At 36.1% G+C, this 14177-nt stretch overlaps 1 protein-coding gene and 1 long non-coding RNA gene across 2 annotated transcripts in view; one reads left to right on the top strand and one right to left on the bottom strand.

Moving 5' to 3' along the window:
• Positions 1-2136: 2136 nt before the first annotated feature.
• LOC144580268 (uncharacterized) lies at positions 2137-12856 on the top strand. The gene is made up of 2 exons (XR_013529558.1): positions 2137-3819; positions 6946-12856. It is a non-coding gene; the product is annotated as an uncharacterized LOC144580268 (long non-coding RNA).
• Positions 10829-14177, bottom strand: part of SLC19A2 (solute carrier family 19 member 2) — a 21349-nt gene continuing 18000 nt past the window's right edge. The window contains exon 6 of the mRNA XM_002760382.6: positions 10829-12852. Within this exon, the coding sequence (XP_002760428.1) occupies positions 12724-12852 (129 nt within the window). The 3' untranslated portion in view covers positions 10829-12723. The remainder of the gene's footprint in view (positions 12853-14177) is intronic.

The raw sequence follows: 14177 nt of genomic DNA, 5'->3' as shown, positions 1-14177 counted from the left end.
TTTCTAGTCATCAATTTCTGAACTAATTTAGTTATTCTTGGCTGTAGTCTGTGTTTTTTTCATTTTTTGAAGAAATACATAATCAGTGTGAAGCAAAATAGACTGAAGAAATAATTGCAACAATAAAAAAAAAAGAAACGCTATGACATAGGAAGATGAATCAGCAAAATATGCACTCTTTTATAGTAGATACCTACAATATTAAATAACAAAATATCTTTATTACACAGGGTAAAACAGAATTCAAAAAGACATTGTATTTCCATTGGAATTCTTCAGACTTTTCTGAAATGTCAAAACGGCCATAATTTGGTTAATACTAATCTGAAACAGCAGCAAGTCATTGTCTCTGAAAAATATAGTATTGTATGGACGCTACAATTTAAGTAGATCTTGATGCACACTAAATAGTAATGTATGTGAAACTTCTCTTTATTTCCAAATGATTTTTTATAAGCTGCTAGATTTTCATATAATGCTTTCCTAGTCTAATATACAAATACCTGGTCATTCAGTCTCTCCTAGAAGAACGTGGGTGACACAGAATCTGCCACTCTAATGGGGAGGCCATATTTTTTGGTTTATTCTGCTTCATAATACAGTATTTGCATAATCCTGACTGCAAACATGGATCAGAGCCTCTAACCTTGGAAATACTGCTCCCAAGCTCACTTTTCTTTTTGGTTTTGCTCTTTGCCCTCATCCTTCCTCAACTATTCTGCACATTTCTTACTTTTCATTCTCTACACATCTACACATAATTCATTTTTTGTGGGTTTTTTTGGCATTAACAATAGGCATTTAAAAGAGCATAAAGTGAATGAATGCCCCTCCCTACACATGAGCATCGAGAGAAACTGTGTTCCCGGGATCACAATTGCCACAATAGTTTCAAGAGTATTAAGACACTTGCGTACCTGACAAATCCCAGTTAAATTAATTTTGAAATTACGTCCACCTTGCTTGTGGTGGGCTTCTTTTCAGAGGGACAGTAGACTCTGCCATCTGTATGATACATGTAGATTCTCAATAGTCTTAATCAAATTGTTGCATTTGATATCCCCTCCTTCTTCAGGACCCAATAGATGCTTTCTTGAAACAATTTTAAACCCATAACTGACTTTTTCCATTTTTAGAATGTAGTAATTATAAAATAAGGCTATTTTTGCAGTAGTCAGACAAATGCACAGCCTCCTTCTTTTAGATGTATTTTTTAACTTCATGTTTTTAATAAGGAAAAAATGAAATCTATATTTCAACACTATTGGAATGCATATAGGCAACACAGGTACAATGGATATTCTTTGTCTTATTATACCATGGAATAAAAATATGGCCACTCATTTTCTCTCTTTAAATAATATAAAGTCCTGTATAGATAATTCAACACAAAACTATTTGCCAACTCTAAAAAGATATTACAAAATATATAACATCTTAATATTGTGGTGTTTTATTCATATATTTTGCAGACCTGCTCAATTAATTGAAATTTATACTGGGGATTAATCAGACAAGAAGAAACTGAAAGCCTTGCAATGAAAGGAGGAAACTATTAAATTGCTTCTGCTCAGCAGAAAATGTTTTCTTCAGGGTCCTCAACCATGAATGCCTAAATTCTGGGCAGGGGAAGGAGGAGTATAATAAAAATACTAATCAAAATTCACAGGAAGTTCACACTGCTTTTTCTCTTTTAATAATATAAAATTCTCTAATAATATAAATTCTTTAATAATATAATAATATATAATTTCCCTTTTATATAATGTAAAAATGTTATATTTGTTACATACAAAAGAATATATAGGCATATAAATTTTAAAGTATGAAATAATAAAACTCACTTATAAAATTAAAAACATTACTAATGTTCATGATCTGCCCATTCCATCTCCCTGTCTTACCAAAAAAGATAACCACTATCAGAAATTTTAAGTATATTATTACATTCCTTTAAAGTTTTATCAGTTACATGTGTTATTCTTAACCAATATGTTGTTTGATTTACATACTTGATTTTGAACTTTATTTTTGAAATGGTGTAATACAACATAGATAGCCAGCTACTTGTTTTTTCTCACTCAACAGTTTATTCACTAAAATTTATACATATTGCTGTATGCAATTATAGTCATTTGATTTTTTGCTGCTGTATAGCATTCCATTATCACAAGATACTAAATTTTTATTCATTTTCCTGTCAATAGATATTTGGGTTATTTCAAGGCTTGTAAGTGTTTGTTTAAATGTTTTCTTTCATAATTGAGACTTTATTCAGTCAGTCCACAGCCATTATGGATAATTTGTAAACAAGCCCTAATGTAAGTTTTCTAAAGCATTATTCCATTCTTTTATAAACAGTAATTCCAGTGACTGTCCAACTTAAAGCTAGAGGCAAACTTTCCTTAACAAAATATATCAGGCACTAGTAACTTCAAATACTGATAAAGTGTTAGGTTCAAAGCCCACTAATTAACAATTTAGTATCATACATGCTATACTTCAAAATTTCTAATCTTTCCCAAAACTTTAACATTTCTGATATACAGAGAGCCAAAGTTAGGGAGCAGTTTTCTTTAGGGGAAATTCTATTTTTTTAAAGCAAGAACATGGAGATAGGCATTAAGTAATTTAAAATACTAGGATGTATTAGTTGATAATTGTGACTCCCTAATAACCATTTTGTTAAATTCATAAGATATAAAAACTGCCCTCCCTAGCAGCCAATAAAATGATAAGTTAACACAGTTAACACCCAATATAATCAAATCCTCCCTTATGTTGACATCCTCACATTTTTGGTTGTACAGAAAAATTACAACATCATTTCTTTTTTAAAAGTGCATACATGCAGGTGTGTATGTGTGCACACACACACTTGTGTACTTATACACACACACAACTCCTTTCTAAATTATTTATTTTTAGAACTATTCTAAAAATCTTTTGATTACAACATAAGTAATAAAATATATTCATCCAGATTATAATAAAGAAGATAGAGGAACGATAAGACTTGGTAAATATATTAATCAGATTTGATTTTTTTTCCTCTCCTTCTTAATTAGAGGCTAGACCCTCCTCAGTTTTAGTTTCTCTACTTTCTGCAGGAAAATTCTCTTTAGTTTCTTAGATAGCCATTTTAGCCTGTTTGCCTTTTGCTCCCATTTTCCTTTGCAAGTTTTTGGCTGAAGATTTATCCTTCCTTCCTCTCTTTTTGGTTTTGCTTCAATTTTTGCAGCAACTAGCTAGGATCCTTGCCAAACTATTCTAGAGCTCCTCCTTAACGCTCACTTCCGCTAAACTGATCATCACCTTGAGTTTCCTGGCAGTGGTTTATGGTGGGAAACACAGATGCACTGTACAACCCTTCACAAAGCCAAGTTGCATGGTTGCTGTATCTAAGCACCATGCATAAGCCCAATTTATACACTCTTCATTTATATTTATATTTTAAAATATAAACAAAATAGATCATCATTATTAGTTATTAAAGTTAATGACTGTTTAGTGCTGTGATTTCAATGTATCCTCCAAAACCCATGTTGAAACTTAATCCCCAATGTGGCAGTATTGAGAAATTGGGCCCGCATTCATGGCAAAATTTATCCATTAACAGATTAATGAGTTATCATGGGAGAGGAAATGGTGGCTTCATAATAAAAGAGAGACCTAAGCTAGCACATTGGCATGCTCAGTCCTCTTGCCATGTGATACCCTGCACTGTCATGGAACTCAACTCTGTAGAGAGTCCCCACTGAAAAGAAGGCTTTCACCACATGCAGCCGCTCAACGTTGGACTTCTCAGCCTTCGGAATGGTAAGAAATAAATTCCATTTCTTTACAAATTACCCAGTTTCAGGTATTCTGTTATAAACAAAAGAAACTGGACTCAGACATTTAGATTTATCTCAATGCTTATCCTTTTTTCTCATCCTCACTTCTTGTATGTGAGACTTTCGTATTAGGGTCTTGTTCCTTCCTCCTGACATAATCCATTGTTGGTATGAACTTTTTCCATTTTTTTAATCTGAAAATGTTTTTACTGCACTACAGTTCTTAACAGATCACTCTTCTGGGTACACAATTTTAGGTCGGAAGTTATTTTCTTTCATCAATTTTATTACTGTTGCCTTCTAGCTTCCATTGTTGCTCTTGAGAAATGGTTGTTAGCTGATTCTTTAGCACATGATCTGTCTTTTCCCTCTGGCTGCTTTTATGATCTTTTCCTTGTCCTAAGTTAATTGCAATTTAACTATTATATGTCTAGTAGTTTTTAGATACCCTGCTTGGCATACACTGTGATTCCTGTATCTGTGGATTCATGATTTTCATCAGTTTTGCTAAATTCTTATTCTTAATATTCATTCTTTCTGAGGCTGTGATATAAGATCTTTTCATTCTGTTCACCATATATCTTGACCTCTTCTTACATTTTTTTAATCTCCTTGTCTCATTGCTGCATGCAGTTAAGTATTTACTTAATCAACAGTTTCTTGGGAACTGCAACCTTAAGAAAAATGATGTACTGTATAATTAAACTAATTTTACTATCAGCTAATTGATATAAACAAGAGTTAAGTTCCTATAGGATATAATACATCATTTCACTTAAAGATGCAGTTTCCAAGAACCTATCCATGGCATTGAGAAATTACTGTACTAGGTAATTTCTTCTGTTTTACTTTCCACTTCACTAATTGTATCTTCAACTATATTTGATCTGCTGTTTAATCTAGCCATTGAACTTTTTACATGTTTTAGTATGAAATTGATAAATATACAAAAAGAACATAAATATATAATTATGTAGCAAATATACATGTACTATATTCCAAGTCAGCAACACAAGTACCATATAACTGTGTGCCCCTTCTTAAGTATTCCTTCCTTCATCTTTCTAGAAATAAACACTTGCTAGATTTTTATGATAATTATTTATTTTCACCACCAATGTATGTATATTTAAACAATAGTTTGAACAAACTGTATTGAAAGATTCTTTTGTGTCTTAGTTCTTTTGTGTCTTTGTGTTTTATTTAAGATTGACTAAAATTATTGCTTAGAGTTCTGGTTTATTCATTTTCATTCCTGTATAGTCATATATTAAGTACTCACTAGTCACAAGTGGCTAGTGACTACCATATTGAAAAGTGCTGCTCCAACCAAAGGCTGGAACAAAAGTAAGTGCGATTTTGGCCATTTAAAAGTAATGGCCAAAATCTCAATTACTTGTGCACCATCCTATATATATATGTAGGAGATGAATTGCTGGGTCATAGGAAATGCATATATTTAACTTCAAAGGAATGCCAAAATGTTATTTAAAGGAGTTGTACCGATTTGCATTCCCACCAGCAATTTATAAGATCTTATCCATGGAATTTTAACTTCAATGTTTCTATTTTTTTAATGTTTGCCAGTTTATTATAAAAGATATAAATGAACAATTCAATAAAAAGGCTCACAGGGGAAATCTAGAAGGGTCCTGCGTGCAGGAGCTTCTGTTCCCATGGAGTTGAAGTAGGCACTCTCCTGGCACAGGGGGGATGTGTTTACCACTTTGGAAGCTTCCCAACATTTCTATTTTTAAATTCTAAAATACCTCTATAGGTTCTTTTTCAAATCAGCCTTGTCATATTGTTACTTTCTTGGTACTTGCTCATTTCTATGATTTCATCTTTTATATCTATATACATATTTATTTTATACCACATATCTCTTATAATTCCAATATCCAAAATCATTAAGACTCTTAATCTATTTGTTGTTTCTGCTGACTCTTCCTTGTGGTTGTTTATGTCTTTGATGATTTTTTAAATGTCCTATTAACTTCTCATACTCTACTGTGGTTTTTTGGGGGTTGTAAGGGGATAAAAATCATGCATATGGGATTAGAGTTGGCAAATATTAAAACAATTATTCATCCTCATTTGTACAGCAGTGAGTAAAAAAATAAAAGGGCAATAATTATTCATTATGCTTTCTTATTTCTCCAAATTTCCTACCATAAACACATAATGCTTTTGAAACTATGAAATAATAAAATAATCTTAGAACCAGAATTTTGCCAAACATAAAATCAATTAGCAAAATTTTATTTGCCTTATGAAATAAGATTTTATTTTTAGGTCACTTCTAAGAGGCTAGTTATTCAAAATTAAGGTGTCCCCTTCCCTGTGCTTTCCTAGTCCACACTGTGCACAACTCTATCAATGCAGAGACTTAAGAGGAAATGATTTCTTGAGATGATTTTTAAAATATTGCTTCTGATAGAAGCGAGGGAGCACCATCTGGGAGCACCTTAGCTGGGTCCAGAATCCCCAGCTTAATGCTGCAATCCTTTCATTTAACATAACCATGTCTTGTTATTAAAATGGATATAGAAACACGACTTAGGGCAAAGCATATTTAGGTATGGCATTTATACCTAAGGAAAGGAACTCAAAATGCAGATAAAATAGTAGGGTGGGGAACACAGGATAAAAAAGAAAAATCTATAACTGGGAGTTAATTACAAGGGTTGGAGACAAAAACAGACCTTTGGGCCTATTGCTGGTTACATGGATAATTTCCCATTATGGCTATACTCTAGTATATCGCTTTTTACTTTGTCAAGCATAAGACACAAGCAAGAATTTCCGTAGCTGTTTTCTCCAAGTGTTCGATCCTAGAGACTAGTACATATCTAGAATTTAAGGTCCATCTTTGTCAACCCTCCCAGAACATCAGAAGTCTTCCATGGTTTTTGGTATCCTATGGAGAATAATGGTCAAGTTATGCAGTTTGAAATTGGGGGGGGGAAAAAAAGGAAGAGGCGGAGAAGATGCAGGAGCAGATAGAACTATATCAAAAGATAGAACTATATCAAATAGATGAGGAAACTTAGAGGTTTTAAATATTTAAACATTAAATCGTTTGTTGGTTTTTTTGTTAACATTTCAGCATTTGGGACAGCACTTGGGCCTGTGATTCCTCTGAAAGAATTTTCTGAAGGGTAAGATTTTCCTTTGGAAAGAGTTGTTTCTCCCCCCACCCTCCCTTTATTCACGTACTTTTAAGGAAGACAATTCAATAACAAACTATTTCAGTGGGTGATTTGTAGCGGTCAGTAACACTTAAGACGTTTAAAAAGTTACAGACAGCAGCCAATGCCCTTCCCAATACCTGATATTCACTGAGGTTTTTCTTCATCCTGGGGTTTGGCGTGGCTTTTGGGAACGGTCAACATCAGCACAGTTAGGGCTTTATAAACAGGCTCTGGCAGGGCGCGGTGGCTCAAGCCTGTAATCCCAGCACTTTGGGAGGCCGAGGCGGGTGGATCACGAGGTCAAGAGATCAAGACCATCCTGGTCAACATGGTGAAACCCCGTCTCTACTAAAAATACAAAAAATTAGCTGGGCACGGTGGCGCGTGCTTGTAATCCCAGCTACTCAGGAGGCTGAGGCAGGAGAATTGCCTGAACCCAGGAGGCGGAGGTTGCGGTGAGCCGAGAGATCGTGCCATTGCACTCCAGCCTGGGTAACAAGAGCGAAACTCCATCTCAAAAAAAAAAAAAAAAAAAAAAAAGAAGAAAAAGAAAAAAAAAAAAAAACAGGCTCTCCAGAGTTCGACTCCTCCTCCTGCACTGGCTCGTCTTGAGAGCCTCTTCCTGGGAAACCCGGGTGGTAACACCATCCCAGCGGAGCAAGCCGCAAATCGCCTAGGGACGGGAGCGCCCTTGGCCGGCGAGCCGGTAGTGCGCAGGCACGGGAAGGGGTGCACGGAGAAGGGTGCGCCGAGAAGGAGTATGCTGGGCTTGCCGCAGTCCTGGCAACCGGCTTCCAGTCTTTGGCCTCAAGCCCAGAAGGAGGGAATCGTTGGCCGGAATATCGGGTTCCAGGTTTTCTGTCTCATTCCACGCGCACAAATTGGACCCCAAGACACCTCACTCCTTTGCCACTTACCCACCTATTGTGGGACAGACTGACAGCTGCTCTTGCCCTGCCTAGCATTGTTTTCTGAGCTCTGCTTTCTGAGCAAGGTCTACTGCCCCCATCCCTCCCCACTGCTGTTAAGACCTTACAGACTTGATAGTGGAACCTGGACCAAAGTGACCATCAAATTGCCAAGTAGGGTGGGAATCAGAATCCCGGTGTATCCACTTCATAGATGTGTAATCTTGGCGGGTTAAACTTTCTGAGCTACTTTTTGAAACGTAAACACACGTTGTAGAATGTTAATTTAGCAACCTGAAATCAGTCCTGTCTTCATTATTTCCGCTGCCTTAAGTCATAAAGGGCTTCCTTACCTACACCCAGCCAATTGCAATGGCAATTCAGCTAGCAATTTTAGGTAGTATCTCCCCGTACAATTCATCCTATCCACCTCTGCCAGATTAAATTTCTTAAAAATAAGCTTAGTCATACCTTCCATCCCCATCTCCAATTAATAATCCTTATAAAATGACTTATGTGGTCTTCCCAACTCTATCTCATCCTACGCCTCTACACGTATTCCTTGTTAACTGTACCCATCTCCAGCACTTTCTGGCATTCATACACTTTCTCCATTACACAGTTCCCCTTTCCACATTTCTGTTAAAATCCTATCCATCCTGCATGGCCAACTTAATTGCCACCTTCTTCAGGAGGCCACTCGATTTTCCCATTGTCCTCATTCTCTTCCAGACCCAAGCCTTTTGTTACGATACCTGACACATCTTGCATTGCAGTTGTGTACCTGTTATCCTTTCTACTTAACTTTCCCAATTATACATTTACGGGTCCTTGACGAAAAGAATCATGTTTTTTTTCTCTCTCTGTATCCCCACAGGTGCTTTCCAAAATATGAACTAAAAATAAGATTTAGAAAGCTTCTGAATCATTTTCATTTTGATTGAAATATTCAAAGAAGTTTCTTTTGAGAGTGCACTGTTGAAACTGATAGCTACAAATTAGTTATAAATGGAGAGTAAGGGGAAGGAAAGTCATTTCTTAAACCCCTACTCAGTGCCTGCACTGCGACAGGTGCTTTCTCTTATGTTTGCTCATTTCTTTACAATTCCATGAGGTATCATTCCATTTACTGATGAGAAAACTGAGGCTCAATAGAGTGATTTTGCTAACATATAACAGCTTTGAGTGGCAAACCTAATGTTTTTAACTCCCTTCTGTATTACTTATTGAAAAAAGTAGAGGAATTAGTACTCCTATAAGGACCTTTTTAAGAATCAACGATGATGATGTTAATAAATGCCCTTACTAACAGATAACATGTTAAACAAATATAAAGTATTAATTGTGGGGAATATAATAGGTAAAATAAATAGATATCCCATTTCTATCATTTAAGCACAACAGTACCTTGAATCCAGTGGACTAGAGACCAATAGGCATTTTAATCTTAATATTTTACATTGATATGCTTTTTGAGACAGTCTCTCTCTCTCTCTAACCCACACAGGAGTGCAATGGCATGATATCAACACACTGCAACCTCTGCCTCAGCCTCCCAAGTAGCTGGGACTACATGTGCACACCACCAAGCCAGGCTAATTTTTCTAGTTTTTCTAGAGATGGGTTTTGCCATGCTGGCCAGGCTGGTCTCGAGCTCCCGGCCTCAGGTGACCCACCCGCCTTGGCCTCCCAAGGTGCTGGGATTACAGGTGTAAGCCACTGTGCTGTCTGATGTGCTTTTTTAAAATGACAACTCCAATTATGTAGACTGCATTTAAAAATACAATAAGAATAAGGCTGGGCAATGTGGCTCACGCCTATAATCCCAGCAATTTGGGAGGCAAAGGTGGGAGGATTGCTTGAGGTCAGGAGTTCAAGACCAGCCTGGGCAACATATTGAGACCCCATCTCTACAAAAAAATAATTCACCAGGTTTTGTTAGTACCCACCTCTGATTTCCAGCTACTTGGGAGGCTGAGGCAGGAGGACTGCTTGAGCCCACAAGTTCAAGGCTGCAGTGAGCTGCAGTTGCGCCACTGTACTCCAGCCTGAGTGACAGAAATCCTGATTCCTTAAAAATGTAAAAAGAGCATTTAACTACTATATTGGCAGGTGGCTATGATGAGTCCCATCACATATTGTTTATATAATTCAATGTTCACATGACACCAAAATCTGTTTTGCAACAAAAGACAAAAATATGACATGGTCCCTGCTCCGAAGGCTTCCAATGTGAAACATAATAAGACACAGGAAATGAAACTGTAGGGCTATACAACTATATTTTTAAAAGTTTTTACATGAAAATTTTCTAAGACTTTGGTGATAAGCAGTGAAATCAATGCCTTAAGTAGATTTTGAAATGGTATCTTAAAGACTGGTACTCATCTGGGAACTGTAAGGAAAGACTGATTTGGTTTCTGGGATATAATGGACAAACGATTCTCAACTCATGGCCAGAGATTGCTCCCTTGGTATTAGAATAATGTGAGGTGGGACAGAGGCTATGAAGTTTCAGAACAAGGTGGTACTTTCTGCTCTTGCTTTTTCTTTATTTTAAAAATTCAGTTAACATCACAGAGAGTGTATGTCTTTTTTTTTTTTAAGAAGGAATGCTTTAAAAAGAGATATGAGCATTGCCAACATGAAGACCAAAAAAATAAACAGTGTGACGTGGTGCCAGAAAAAAAGGGGGAAACATCTGAAATAAGGGGGAAGAGTCAAAGGTCAAGATCACAAAGCAATGGAATAATCAAAAAATAACAAAAGGCTAACTAGGCAGGTTAGACAGGGGAAGACTTAATATGAAATTTGTTCTAGGTGAAATTATTAAAATATTTAAAGATATAATCTAAAGCTCCTACTGAAACAAAAGATAAATTTAAAACAATTTTGATTAAAAAGATAAAATGTACTGTAAAATATTTATTTAATAAAAATAATTTTATAATCTATACAGAATTGAAAAAGTACAACAAATTATTTTCACTTATTTGTAAAACTGCATACGGTACAACTTGCACACTGGGTTCAGCATTCTACAAATACGGCCATATACCAAGATGTGAACATACTCTTAACTTATGTAAGAAAAGGCTCAGGTTGTTTGCCACAAACTTTGAATTAAATTCTAGGGAAATATTGCTTTGGTAATGTGAACAATTTGTACCACATTCCTTTAAAAGAAAGATTTAATTCCTCAAACAGCACTTTTCTACTTGTTTCAGAGTAAACAATTCCCAATATAGCACAAACAAAGCAACAAAACAGACACAATATAAAATTGGAGGTTGCAACTTTTATGACATCAATTCCCTTTCCCTTCCTTAGCTAGTGTTCTTTTCCTTTTCCTTAATTGTAAAGGACGGTGAACAGAAATGACCTATTCTTATCCGTATTCATTTGCTTCTAGGATTCCTGCTTAAACCAAATGAGTACATGAATTTTGCAATCTTGATACACTATTATTAACACTGTTTTGCTGTGTCATTTGTACAAAGTTAATACCCCAGTTAAAAGCACCTATCTAGATTCTTTTCAAGATAAGGCAATGAAGTCTGCTTTAAAATAGTTTTCATGTTCACATATACTAGCAGCCCCTTGGTAGACTGATTTCAGAATTAAATGCATACAGAACATCTTTTCAAGTAACTTGGTAATGAAATCACTAGCAATTTTAAGCAAATATTCAAGATGTTCTACCTTTAGAAACAAAGGCAGATTAAAGGTAAAAAATGCAGGAATCACATCTATCCTTGTTCCTGTCCCATTGAAATAATTAAAAAGAGGCTCAGTTTATGAAAAAGACCTTGGATGAATCCAATTCCTATTGACATCTTTACTTGGATAGGAAAAACAAATTAATACAAAAACTACAAATAGGGATGAAATTATTTTTAAAAAGTTTTCATTTTATTTTGGAAATAAAAGAGAATGCAAATACAAATGGGCTACTTCTATCTTTAGCCCACATATGAACTTTTCATCTTGGAATTAATAGCCCTTCATACTGAAGATTTAAAGACAAGCAAACCCACCTTAAGCTTTCTTAGGTCTCTTCATTTAGCAGGCTTCAAAACTTGCCTTATTTTCTAACTAAATGAGCTTCTCTGGGAAGCATATGAATAATGCAAAAATATATTTCTAAACAAATGCTACATAAATACGTAACTGTCACGATGGGAATCAAAAACATTCAATGATTTTTTAAAAAAATAACTTAAAATTAGAAATGACACATACACCTTAAAAGACAGAACACTAAACCAGAGCAAATATTGCCAGTGATAGAAACACCAATGTGCACGAGTAACACAGAAATAAGAATTGAATAGAGGCAGATGCTGTTAGAACACATTTCCATCCATCGTGACTTGTAACATTTTATGGCCTCTGTGAAGCCCTGGTCCCACCAGGCCAAACATCTGGCTAAGTAGATACAGACATGTGACCTACAAAACACCAAACCCACTTGCTAATAAAGTATACAATGCCCTGTGCTGCTTAATTGCTTTTGACTGCTTGGTTTTTAAAATCAAGTTCACTTCTGAATCAAAAAAAAGTCATCCTTAAATTAGCTCTCATAAATAATCCATGAAATAAACTTCACTTCTGGCTCCTCTGAATAGTATCATGTTACACCAGGAAAAAAGGTATTAGTCCAAGTGGCTGCTTTGAAGCCATGAAATGCACATTCATAAATATATGTCTACACTTTAAAAAATCAAATACATCCAGGCAGCTGCTGTGCAGAGTTCTTGGTATAAGAAGCCCTTCAGCAGTGTATTATGAAGTGGTTACTTGAGAACTTGATTCTGGATCTTCCGGCTTTCTGTATTTCTTCATAATACTGACTGCACCATTGGCCAGGAAAACCACAGCAATGAGTGCAAAATAACCAGCATAGATCAAGAACTAGAAGCGGGAAAAACAGTAGTTTATTGAATTATCAATTACAAGATGATTACTCTATAATAAAGTATATTCAGAATTTATCCATAAAGCCTCAAAACACACTGCATACTTACATCATGTGCTAGAACCTGAAGACACAAAGCAGCAGCACAGCATGGTGGTACTAAATAAGGCCTGACTGCCTGAGTGTGAATCCTGACTTCATCCCTTACAAGCTTTGTGAACCTGAGATACTTCATCTCTGAGCCCTGACTTAGTCAATTACAAAATGGAATTCATAATAGTTCTCACTTTACAGGATTGTTGGGAGGAATCAGTGAGATGGTAAATGCTTATTAGCACAATGCTAATGCTGTTAGTACTACTTTTAGTGTTGTTGCTGTTATTGTGGTAATTCAGTCCTGGTCTCTACCTTCAAGTTGATAGTGGGTACAAATAGGCCAAGCTCTGAAGATCAAGAACTTCTCTCTTCTTCCCCAGAAGAGGGCAGTAGAAGGTCAACTACATTCCATTATAGGATTACTTTTTGTAACAACTCTTCTCTAAGTCCATTTTTTCTTTTAAGTTCTGGGATACATGTGCAGATCTGTTACATAGGTACACGTGTGCCATGGTGGTTTGCTGCACCTATCAACCCATCATCTAGGTCATCTAGGTTTTAAGCCCCGCCCACATGCATTAGGTATTTATCCTAATGCTTTCCCTCCCCTTGACCCCCACCTCCCAACAGGACCCAGTGTGTGTTCTTCCCCCGCCGTGTCCATGTGTTCTCATTGTTCAACACCAACTTACGAGTGAGAACATGTGGTGTTTGGTTTTCTGTTCCTGTGTTAGAGGATGAAGCCCTAAGCCAAATTTTAATGTGACTATATGGTTTATTAACATGATCATCAACTTCTTAAAATAACATACTAAATACTCATAAACTGATTCAAAAGTACAAGACGACTATGGCCTTAAATCACTGAGCAGTTTCTTTCAACATTGGCTACACTTCTGCAGGAAGCCATTAATCAAGCATGGCAGTTAGAGTTTCGGCACCACCCATAAAATCCTATCATTCCACATGTTTAAATCCACCATTTCTATAAGAATCTGCTGACAAATTTCCACTTCAAATGACAGCCATGTTTCCCTCAACTGTAATAGTCCTGGGAACTCTCCCTTACACAGGGAGGATGGCAGGCACTTAAGTTTCTCTCCTACTTTCCATCCTGAAATAAGTTTTGGGGTCAGATGTCAGTTTAACTCCTAGCTCTGGAACACTATTACTGATGGTACTGGACAAGTCAGTTAACATCTCTCAGACTCATCTTCTTCATGTC

The sequence above is a fragment of the Callithrix jacchus genome, chromosome 18 (genome assembly GCF_049354715.1).
Source record: "Callithrix jacchus isolate 240 chromosome 18, calJac240_pri, whole genome shotgun sequence".
In the NCBI taxonomy this organism is placed as follows: domain Eukaryota; kingdom Metazoa; phylum Chordata; class Mammalia; order Primates; family Cebidae; genus Callithrix; species Callithrix jacchus.
The sequence above is the reverse complement of the archived record's forward strand: the minus strand, read 5'-3'. Positions and strand labels throughout refer to the sequence as shown.